The 11828-nt window shown below is 35.1% G+C and overlaps 1 protein-coding gene and 1 long non-coding RNA gene across 2 annotated transcripts; both read left to right on the plus strand.

Annotated features, from left to right (window-relative positions):
* Positions 1 to 4357: 4357 nt before the first annotated feature.
* LOC108225562 (protodermal factor 1) lies at positions 4358 to 6074 on the plus strand. Its single transcript, XM_017400455.2, has 3 exons — positions 4358 to 4737; positions 4885 to 5272; positions 5572 to 6074. The coding sequence occupies exons 1-3, from the start codon at positions 4365 to 4367 to the stop codon at positions 5912 to 5914; spliced, it is 1104 nt and encodes a 367-aa protein (XP_017255944.2). The 5' UTR covers positions 4358 to 4364; the 3' UTR covers positions 5915 to 6074.
* Positions 6075 to 8416: 2342 nt separating this feature from the next.
* On the plus strand, positions 8417 to 10762 carry LOC108225419 (uncharacterized). The gene is made up of 3 exons (XR_001807599.2): positions 8417 to 8556; positions 10104 to 10162; positions 10267 to 10762. It is a non-coding gene; the product is annotated as an uncharacterized LOC108225419 (long non-coding RNA).
* Positions 10763 to 11828: the final 1066 nt, after the last annotated feature.

Consider the following 11828-nt stretch of genomic DNA (forward strand, 5'->3'; position numbering starts at 1 on the left):
TTTTAGAAAACTTGTCAGGTGCTTGATCTAGTATGAGATTATAATTGATCTGCTTTCACTTTTTTTTTGAGAGAATGATGAGTTGTATTAGTTTATAGTCTTTCGGATTACTTTTGGCTGAAGAATTACAATACAATGAAGCAGCATCATGCCAAGGACGGTGTTACCCCAAACGGTTGATGGAGACAGGTGAAGATGCTGGATGAATTCAAACCTTGAAAGTGAGCATTGCTTGTGAAAGCTTTATGCTTTTCTGCACTCCTTCTAAGCTGACTCCAGTATGCAGTAAGTCCATCTTGTTTAGTTTCATTCTCCAGCTGGTCGATCATGTAGGGTTCTAGTGATCTGAAATGCTGTGATTACTGCTGGGAGTTTTTATGGTAAGCACTTAAATGATATTATAGTTAGGTCTCTGGTAGGGCTGCTGACCGATCACTTTCAAAGTAATTGTCAGATTCTATTTCAGGTTAGGAGGTGAATAGTAACTCGTATCCCTGTTCAATATTATATATAAAATATTATGAACTTTTGATAACTAGAACGAGTATATTGAAATCCAATAAAGTGACTATTGTTGTTAGTCTTGACAGGAGTTGGTAATTTCCACCTTTAGCCATCTCCAGTGCTGGGAAATAGTTCTAGTTTTATCTCTCAAGGGTAGCAAAGTTTAGCTATAACATACAAGATATTTCCCGGATAAAACTTCTTAAAACTAGGATGCTATGTGAAATTCTGTTGTAAAGCGTCCTTTGTAGATTATTGGGGGTGCTTGTAATAGATAATTCAGTATTTACTCAGATATTCTACTTTCATATATGCTGTAGAACATGCAGGTGTTGCAACATTACAGCTGTAGATTGATATGGTAGCATTACTCCTACAGGAACCTTGTAGGTAACATTTGATAGAAAAGCTTGCAGATTGTGATTATTAATAGTTAAATACACCTGTTTTTTTATGTTTTGTAACTCGCTCTTATGAATAAAATATCTTCTTTGTGCATCCGTGTTTGCATTTTATATAAGTGTGTACCTTAACATAAAAATATCTGTTTTCTTTAATAAGAATTGAATCCTAACCTCGGCACATGGAAATATGCTATAATTACAAGGTGCAAACAAAAACAGGGTCTAGCTATCGGCCCTGGTCAAGTGGTCATACTCCCCCCCCCCCCCCCTAATTTCCTGATCAAAGTTTGTAACTTAAGCCTGTAAATGGTTTTTCTTCTTCTTAGGAGTACCAAACACATGGGAGTAGCCAGTAGATTATTGGTGTAACAGCCTTTGTTTTTATCGTTTTGCTGAATTTAGAGCCTGCCATTTTTTCCATGTTTTCACTTTTCACAAAAAAATTGATAACTAGTTAAAGAATCGTGTTCCCATTTGTTGTTTATTGTTATTTTTCTTTTATGTCTAACATCGTTCCTTTAGTTTTGAAGAGGCAAATACACACGAGTAACGTGTGAAAACTACCAAAAATATGTACGTGGGTAACATAGCAGTCGAGATGATTCACATCCCTAGAAGAAACCACGAATGCTATGAAGGAGAGGAATCGAAGATCAATACAACTTTAAGAAAGGTCGGCATTTGGTTGTTCTCCATATCTCTGTACCAGATATAATGCACACTGAATGGGTTGCACCGAAGAGAAAAGGGTTATAAGGTGATTTCTGTGAGAAAGAGAGTAGTACTTATCTGTCCAAGAGCGTGAACCTGTCTTTTGGTAGAAGTATTGCCATGTTTAGAGCTTTCTGCTGGTAAATTTTCATCTCATATATAAAACACATGTAGCTCATTTTGATTTATTAGCTAAGTTTTATTGGATCATACAAATGTTCTTGATTTCTTGAATGGGACTTAATGAATCACCCTGATGGTAGTATCCCAATAACATTGAAGTTAAGATTGGCCTCAAAGTGATTTAGCAGAGTGACTGGTCTATATCATTTCAAGTTTAAAAGCCTAATTAAACAAGGTATAAAATGAGATGTGTCAGTGATTTCATGGTCAGATTGGACGAGTCAAGTGACATTCTTATTTGAACTTCATCTTAAGATAGTGGGAAATAAAATTTCTCATAATAGTTATCACAAGTTTTTATTTTTTTGTTAATATTTTTTTTAATCTTTAAATATAGCGACAAAGATGCCAGCTGGATGATCAGCAGAAGAAATTTAACAACATTTTGGATGTGAATTTGTAAGACTAATTTGATTGTTAAGAATATATCAAAACAATCAAGTTGTTAGATTCGCAACAGGTGTTATGATGAGTGCAGAATCTGTTGCAGGTGCGTGATCGGCCTTCTCAGACATTGCATTCGGGAACCTGAATGATCCCCCTGAAATATTGTAATGATCCTACTAAGTTTTGATGGGGAGCTTTTATTGTTAATCAGGTCAGCTCCTTTCTCACTTATATTCATCACTCTGATTTATCCGTGGATAATAGAACCGTGTTGTTGATTTAGAAATAAATATTTGTAGCAATCACAAATACAAAGAAGTTATATTAAAATAAATAAAAATCAAAACTTGTTATCTTTTCATTTCTCAATTATATCAGAACTGCTCTGGATTTTGTTTGATAATATTTCTTTGTGGCATTTTAATTGTTTGTTTTATGAAACATATATCTACAGGTAAAGAAACTGAAACTATGGCTAGTTAAAAGGTCATCTGAGACAGGGTTTCAGGGACCAATCACTGGCTAGTAAACATAAGTAGTATGGCTGGCCAAGTCCTGATTTTTCTCAAGATATAGTGATTACACCGTGAAGTAGAGATAGATTTTTCAGATGACCAGGTTACAGAAATGTGGAGGACAACTTTGTTAGAATATGGGATGATTAGAAATGGAAGAACAACTATGTCCACAGCACTTCTTATTGGAATTTCAGCAATAATGGAGCTTTGGTACAATTTTCAATTTTTATTATTTTGCACCACTGCAAAGTGCTGCTTAAACCTTTTATTTATATGATTAATTTAACTGCCATAACTTTCACTTGTAAAGAAGATTAAAACAGCCGGCAACTTCAGGCCCATTTGTGAAGAAGTTCACAAGCCAGGTAATAGCAGTTCTTATTTTTGCTGTTTGATGTCTATAAATTATAATCTTTTTAAGTAATGTAGTATGGGTGAGCAGTATCTATATATTCACTGTGAGGCTACCATGAAGTACAGAGTATGTACATGAGTTCATATTTAGTTGCTCATAATCGTTATTATATTTTTTGATCTTAATTTCAAGTCTGGAATGTCTCCCAGCCCGTGGCATTAAGTTCTATAAGATGATGATCAACGAGGATGTCAAAAAGCTAAATATTTTAGTTTAGTAGTATATGATCTATGTTCTGATTGAGCCGAATCTGATATTAGAAAGTCGATAACGATGTTGGTTCATTTTTCATTATACAGCAATCACCTAAAACTGAAATCATATTAGAGAAACCGTAAATAGGTTTGATTTAGTTTTGATTTCTAACTTTCTCTCTGTTTTTTTAAATTTCTAGTTTTAGAAACCGCATTAATATGACTATCGTGTTTTAATCCAAACCGTCCCATTTTTATCTCACATCTGCACATTTTCTTGGTTTGGACAAGATTTTAAATACCAACCTACCCAAGCTAATTCAAAAAGTGAAAACCATAGAAACAACTGGCACTGACCCTCAATCGTGAATCAATCACTCAGAAAAGGGTCGTACGTTGTCATCCTCCCAAACATGGACCGATTTGAGACATGAATTACTCTACGGAAACAACAATAAAGAAGCAGGGCAGCTCACTGTACATCGCCGAGCTGTCTTTTATCCTCTCAGTTATTGAAAAGAAAACGAGTCAACACAACAGTGAGGTAGTAAACTTTACAGGGCATGAAAGCCTATACCCTAATAAGAATCGAATTCACTCCCATTGACATTGGTGGCGTTGGCATGGCTGTTGTTTTCAAATCGCATTTACTGCCTGCTGCATTCCATAGATTTAATGTCACCTTCCCCTCACTCATTCTCCATCTCCAACCTACTCATCTGTCACACCCATAATACCATTATTACAAGTATTATTTATCTTAATTATTCAAATAATATGATAATAATAGAGTACCCTCTCTCTATAATTCTATAATTTGCTTTTATATATATATATATATATATATCAATGGAATAACATAAATGAATTAAGATGCGAAATAAATGTTGAAAAATAAAAAAATAAAATGGGAATTAAAGGTAGGACCAATGCAGGTCTTGGTGACAACTTGGTCCACACAATGATAATGGAAATTCATCTGGCATCCAAGAAGGTCTGCATTGATATGATATATGAACCATACAATTCTAAATTGAGAATGTATTGCATGTTATGTACTCCATGCTCCAAATTTATATTTGAAAAAGAAAAGGCAAGTAAGAAATGGGAACTTGAATGCAGTCTGCAACACCTTCAACCAACCGCATGCAATTTCAGCTGTCAGTATTTACTTCACTCCGCTCTATATAATCTCTGCTGCACTCTGCACAACTCCCATCTCACCTCATTCCTTCCTTTACCTTCTTGTAAAAACAAGTCGAGAGAGAGAGAGATGGCAAGAGAGAAGAGCAAACAGGCTTCTCTGCTCATCTTCACCTTGATCACTGGGCTTCTTTCCCAGAGCTTGGTGATTCCTGTAATGTCTGCTGCAAGTTTTCAAGATAAAAAATGCTGTAATCCTTCAGGAGACCCCCATTCTGGTATACTAATACTCTTTTTGTTCTATTGTTATTGTTCTTGTTCCCTGATTTTTGATATTTTCTACTAAATTTGCTAATGCCTAAAAAATACACGCATGCATGCAAAATAATGAAGTTGTGGCTAAATACTTAAAATGGTGGCTTCAGGTTCTCACCATAGCCCATCACACGGCTCAGGAGGTAGTCATGGACATAAAAGCTCATCCCACGGGCACGGAAGCTCCCCGCCAAGTGACTGTGGAACACCGCCAAGTGGAGGACACTATGACCCTGCTCCTCCAACGGATACTCCAACTACCCCTTCAACACCAACATATGGAAGCCCGCCAACTAGTCCTACCATCGACCCAGGCACCCCTTCAACCCCAACATACGGGAGCCCGCCAACTAGTCCATCAGTAGACCCTGGCACCCCCGCAACCCCAACTTATGGAACCCCACCAGCAACTCCTACAGACCCGGGAACTCCAGCCGTTCCCGGTGTTTCGTCCCCTCCATTTTCATTCAATCCAAACTCACCACCCTTTCCATGCACGTAAGTCATAACAACCTACATCATCACTCCAAATTTTGTCATATCATGTACTTCCTCTGATTTATTTATAGGACATTTGACTTTTTACACATATTTTTAAAAGGTTTGATTGTATGTTTAAAATTAGTATTTTTAGAATTTTCTTTTTCTGAATAAATATTTATATTATATTTTTATTCAGAAAAAGAAAATTACAAAAATATTAACATTTGCTATATGATCAAAGCATCACGTGTAAAAAGGCCACAAATGTGCCTCTACTAAATTATCTAATTATCATTTTTAATCTAATGATGCAGTTACTGGCTCAATCATCCCACATTGATATGGGGTTTGATTGGATTCTACGGGGCAACTCTAGGCGGAGCATTTGGCCTAACCAGCAACGGCTCTCCAGCCGCTGCTGCTTCGCCAGTGGGTCTGCAACAAGCACTCTCAAACACTCATATAGATGGCATTGGGGCGCTCTACAGAGAAGGAACCGCTGCTCTGCTCAACTCACTGGCGATTACAAGGTTCCCTTTCACAACCCAGCAAGTGAGAGATCGTTTTGTTTCCGCTCTTGGGTCCAACAAGGCAGCATCAGCACAGGCGCGTGTCTTCAAGATGGCTAACGAGGGCAGGCTCAAGCCCAGAACCTAGTCCATATATGTGTTGTTGCAATTCACTACTACGATTTTTCACTACAGTGCATTTTATTTGGTGGTCTGTTTTAATATTTATTATTAATCATTCGATGTTTTATTAGTTATTATGTTCATTGTTGAATTATATATTGAATTAATGCAGCATGATTTTGCCACGGTCTGCCTGTCATTTTGTTCAAGATAGCTTTGATGTCACTGCTGTAAATTTAAATGAAGATATTGAATAAGTAAATTAACAGAATACAGATAGCAGTTGTACATACTGTATGAACGTAAAGTAGGTTTCAGAAAATATTTATGTGAAGCAAAAGTGTTACATGAGAATTGAATATGAAGTTCATATAAATTCTAAGGAGCAGAAAACACTGGTACAATCGGATTCCTGAAACGATATGGCATGAAAATTACAAGGTACTAGTAAAATCTTACCCCATAAGAATACTTTTTTTTACAGTGCTGGATTTTGCAATATTTAAGAAGCCACAGTTACTGTTAATTTTTTTCAGAACCTAATTACTACTAATTAATAATGTAGTATAATGTTAGCATAATAAAAGTCTAACTTTAATAGTATAAGCTTGTTAATCTGTACAAGCAGCTAGCACTTGAGTAGACTGAAATCCAACACCATTCACTATCATTCAGCCCGTCTCTGAATTCAACTGCAGTAATAAGGAATCATAAATTCTGCAGAAAGGTGCGTCACACGAAATATGGAGTATGCAAAAAGTGAAGGAACCTAGATCTAGTCAACTAGTCAAGGGACCACTGAATTCTATTACAAGATTTATTAGGGCATAAATGCAATAAAAATATCAACAAAATTCCTACGAAACATAAACAGCAATAAGAGAAAGAGAAGAGAAATTAGTAGCTAGCTAGAACAAGTCGTCATGGTCCCGTTCTTGACAAGTTTTATCATAGGTAGTAATAGCAAGTAGTAACAACTAGTAATGAAAAATAAAATCCAACCACCATAGTAAAGATGAAAAGGATGTACTCCACTCCTTTTCTTTGAAACTGATTCTCTGAGCAGGGAGAATGACACTGACTGATTCAACTCCCATGAGCTGTAAACTTTGTAAGTTTATGGGTCACTTATATAAAAAAAAACATTAAAAAAAAATTAAGTTACTAAAAAATATGACACTAACAATATGATGAGAAGTTAAAAATTAATTATTGGAATACACCATAAGTCCCATGGCAATCCACCACCTATACTCGATAAAATACCACGCATATCAGATTTTTAATGTTTCTAGACATCTGCAAGGAAGTTTATTCTAATACATATTGATAAGGTACCACGCTACAGTGCCCGCTATAGTCACCCTCTACAGTGTTCGCCTCCGCTACAGTGTGCACAAATCCCAAAAGGACATTAGTTGCACCAAAGCAGACAATCATGCTGGGGAGTGGATATAGACCCGCGCCCGCCACTGTAACTACATTGGCGGCCAAGGATTTATATAAGGAACTCCCCAGCCAAGCCCCTCTGCAAAAACATATCGCACCATATATTTAGAGTGAAAACTCTTTGATTTCCCTGACTTGTCAAGCACATTCCGATCACTGATTATCACGCCGGAGGCGCTTCACGAGACACACCCCCGTGCTGCGTTGTTTTGCAGGTTAGGTCGCAACCTGAGTTCCCCGGAAAAGTGTACTGGAACCCCGACGAGAAAAGGAGTTATCACACATCTTCTCACAGATATAATGCAGTAGAAAAATCATATAAATCCTCTGCTGCATATTAAATACTGACAATGACCGCGACAAAACGTAGCAATACGCATATGAAGCCACCAAGTTATGTAAAAATACGATTTCATCATGATATATAAGGTTTCTTTCTGTATAGTACCACTATATAGCAAAACATGTAAATAACGAAGAGCCATCACGAAGTTGTGGTTGATTTAAGTGTGAGATTTATGGAGGAAGAATATTTTTATGTATCTTTTACAAAAATTCTCAACTTGTAATTATATTTTTCCAAAATAGAGTGCAACCGTGTAAATGTCTTCAACTGATAACATTTACTGTCATATTATTTTCTTTAAAAAATTGATAGAAAAATTCTGAATACCTAACACTATTTCAATTGAAATATACCTTTCCATACATGTTATCACATGACTTTTGTCATTTCTAATTTGTATTTTCATCCGTTTGTACGTAAGTTTATTTTTGAAATATGACTTCATTATATTTCTAATCAATTTACAGAAACTTTACATACATACTATATTTGGACATGATTTATAAAATTTATTATTTTAACGATCTGATTTTTATTCTAAATAATTTAGGGTGGAGTAGATTTATTATTTTATCTTTATTTACAGTAATGCCCTGTTTGGTAACATGGATTTGATTTCAAATCCAAGATTTGTGCAAATCTCTTGTTTGGCAAATTTTAGAAATTCAGAATTTGGATTTGTTCAATTCCATCCAAACTTAAACACAAGTCAAAATAGAATAATTTGAAATGTCATTCTAAAACATGTCATTTGAAATAAAAAACTAAACGCACACTCCAGCTCCTCCTTCCCGATCTCACTCTACTGCTCACTCCTCTTTACCCCTGCTTTCACGCTGCTGCTCGCTCCGGCCATCCTTCCGTCTCCGAAGGTGCAATTCCCCCTCTCTCCACCTCTCTCCACCTACCTCTCTCTCTCTCTCTCCCCCTCTCCCCCTCTCCCTCTCGCCCCCTTTCTGCCTCTCTCCCCCTCTCTCTCTCTTCCTATCGCCCTCTCTGTATCTCTCTTTCTCCTTGTCTCTCTTGCCAGTATTGGATTATATTGTTATCAATTTGTTGCTTAATTTGATATTTATATGTATATATGTGCGTGTAATTGATTTCAGTGCTCTGATTTTTGTAATTAGGGTTTAACCTTCTGTATATAATCTGTGTGTATATGTATATTGTCCAGAACTGCTAGATGGCAGGTGATTTGAATTCTATTAAAAAGACCTAATCTGTTGCCTATACAGTAGACGAGGTAAAATCAGGTTTGGGTGTTATATATTGTAAAGAATTGAATTAGTTGAGGAGCAATGATTCTCAATTATAGCCTACTCACTAGGTGTGTGCTCGATATAATATTTCGGGTACACATTTCCGATTTGTACACATTTCGCTCGGACTATCTGCTACTGTAACATACATTGTATTCACATATATACGTCCATCTCTCCATGTTATATAGACCCCTCTCATTTATCATTTCACTGCTAGCTTAAGTGTTTGCGTAATGTCAAAACGACTAAAGCTTCGCATCTCCATTGCAATTACATCTTCCTTCCAGTCCTGCCGTTCCAAAGACCCTTCCGTTTCGAATATAATCCAATACTGGCAAATCTAGAAACATGAAAGTTGTGCTTTTGGTCAGTTTAATTAGGAATTTGAGCTATAGAACTAGTTACAATCCAAGGATTCTCAGTACACGCAAACCTTACCTTTAGTCTCATAAGGAATTTGTGCCAAAACAATGTTTGAAGAATATTTAGTAGGAGGGACTGGAGTTTTATGACTGTTATACTGTTTTTTTGAAGTAAATTTTAAGTCATCTGCTCTACTCACTAATGACTAGTAATTATGTTATCCAATGGCTTGTAATTATGTTAAATATCTGTAAACGAGATCCAGTAGCATAAAACTTGGGTCTGATTCTGTTGAACAATTGACTAGTTTTTTCTTCTCTGTCGATTTTGTAAGCTGATATAATATAGACTAGTTTTTTCTTCTCTGTCGATTTGGTAAGCTGCTTAATTTTAACGCAGCTACTTGTTAAGTGCTATCAATATAAAACTTGCTTATATGTAATGGGATTGTATTGGAATTTTATCACAAGTTCATAATAATGAATACTTATTAATCTTGAGATCGTAAAAGCTCAATAGTACATGAAGCCATCTGCATCACTGGACTACGTACATATAATTGTAAAAGCCAATTTTTAATGTGTAGCTTATTATTCTTTTCATTTACAGCTTATTTTTCTGTTGGAATACATATACATTACTGCTTGGTGTGATTTCTGCAATTGAGCACTATGCATATTCAATTTTGTAGTTCCAGTTCCTCTTTCAAAGCAAAAAACAAAATATCAAGTAAACTATTCTGTATTTGTGCCTATCATCGTAAACTAACTCTTGTTCATATATCTAACATGTAGGCACCTGAATATTTGATGACAACAGCTGGATTCTTGATCCTTTGAGATAGTCATAGCAAGTAGGTGTACTGTATAGCATTTACTAGTAAAACTATGAATCTCAGCTGTTTTAGTTAAAATCTTGAAATTATTCAAATTTGCGTGTTTGATCTTTTTTATTCAGGGGTGCAGTGGGTAACAGCTTGGTCAATAACAAGCCGCAACATAGCCAGTAGTTCCCTCCCATTTTTGACAAATTTGGCAGAAGCTTTGGGGTGGCCGTTAAACCGGTACCAGACCTTGGCACTTTTGATATTCTCCTCTTTTCTTGCGCTTGATCTCTGGTTTTGGGAGCTCTTTTTCGGTACCTCTGTGAATTGGCTTTCAAATATCAGCTCAGAAATTGTTCAATATGTTGATAGTGCTAGGTGATTGACAATTACAGCTTGTCCATGTTTGTAGCGAAATTGATGCAAAGCCTTGTAAATGTTACACAGTCAGGTCTTATCCAAGCAGGAGAAGTGCTTCATTCTAATGTAATTTAGTGATATATATATGAAACCACAATTTGTTATCATTACTTTAATTTATTTGTAAGAGTAATAATATTGGTATCCAGCATAAAATCTGAAATAGTTGCATTGAGGACAATAAGATTATATTATTGGTTTCAATTCAAATTACATTATAAATTCTTCTTTTCACTTGTGACGTGTGTTTCACTTGTTACATATTGATGACTAGTTAGAATATTTTATCTTAGACTTTATTTTTAATTCTGAATGAGATTAAATATTTATCTCATGTATCGCCTACTTCAAAATATTATTTAGATAAATGTTGAAGAACGCAATTGTAATTAAATTTGGAGTTATGATTAAGTTTTTAGGTAAAAATTGTTTAAATTTCAAATTCAGCTTTTGAAATACTAAGATATCCCAAACAATGGATTTGGATTTCAAATCCAGGATTTGAAATTCTAATGTTCCCAAACAATGGATTTGGATTTCAAATTCTGGATTTCAAATTCTGGATTTGAAATCCCACATTTGAAATGAAATCCATGTTTCCAAACGGCACCTAATAGTAATCCGGCTATGCATTTGCTATATAAGTTGTTTATTATTGTTATTATTATTAAAACAATTTATGATAATGCAAAATAGCTTATTATCGGTATTATTTAAATGATAATGCAAAATTGCTAAAGATTAGAACTCATTCATACTTTTAACAAAAATATATTTGAATTTCTGGATATTTATATTTAATAATTTATATATGTAAAAATATATAATTTTGTTAGGACAAGCAGGACTTATTTATTCTTTAAATAAAAATATATTGTATTTCATTTGTTTTAGTGTTACGATTAATCAGTTTTATAAAAACCAGGTAATAAAAATTAGAAAATCCGGTAACAATTAAAAAAAACTATTAAAATAAATAAAATCGAAATTAAAAATTCGAACGGCGGGGGATATTTAGAACTTTATTGTCAAAGGAAGCAGCGACTAGTTTAAAAATGAAAGAAACAAAGCTACAAGGCAACAGAAATGTATATATAGTGCTGGCCCCGGCCGTGTATCATGTCTGTAAATCCCGCGGGCTTTTAACGCGGCGTTTGTTTTGGCCTTTTCACTCTGCCTCCTGTCCCCAACAATCATACGTTTATTCTTTCATATCACACACAACCTCTAAACACTTGCAACATTTCATCACTTTCTTGTATGTATTTCTTGATAT

The sequence above is a fragment of the Daucus carota genome, chromosome 6 (assembly GCF_001625215.2).
Source record: "Daucus carota subsp. sativus chromosome 6, DH1 v3.0, whole genome shotgun sequence".
Classification (NCBI taxonomy): domain Eukaryota; kingdom Viridiplantae; phylum Streptophyta; class Magnoliopsida; order Apiales; family Apiaceae; genus Daucus; species Daucus carota.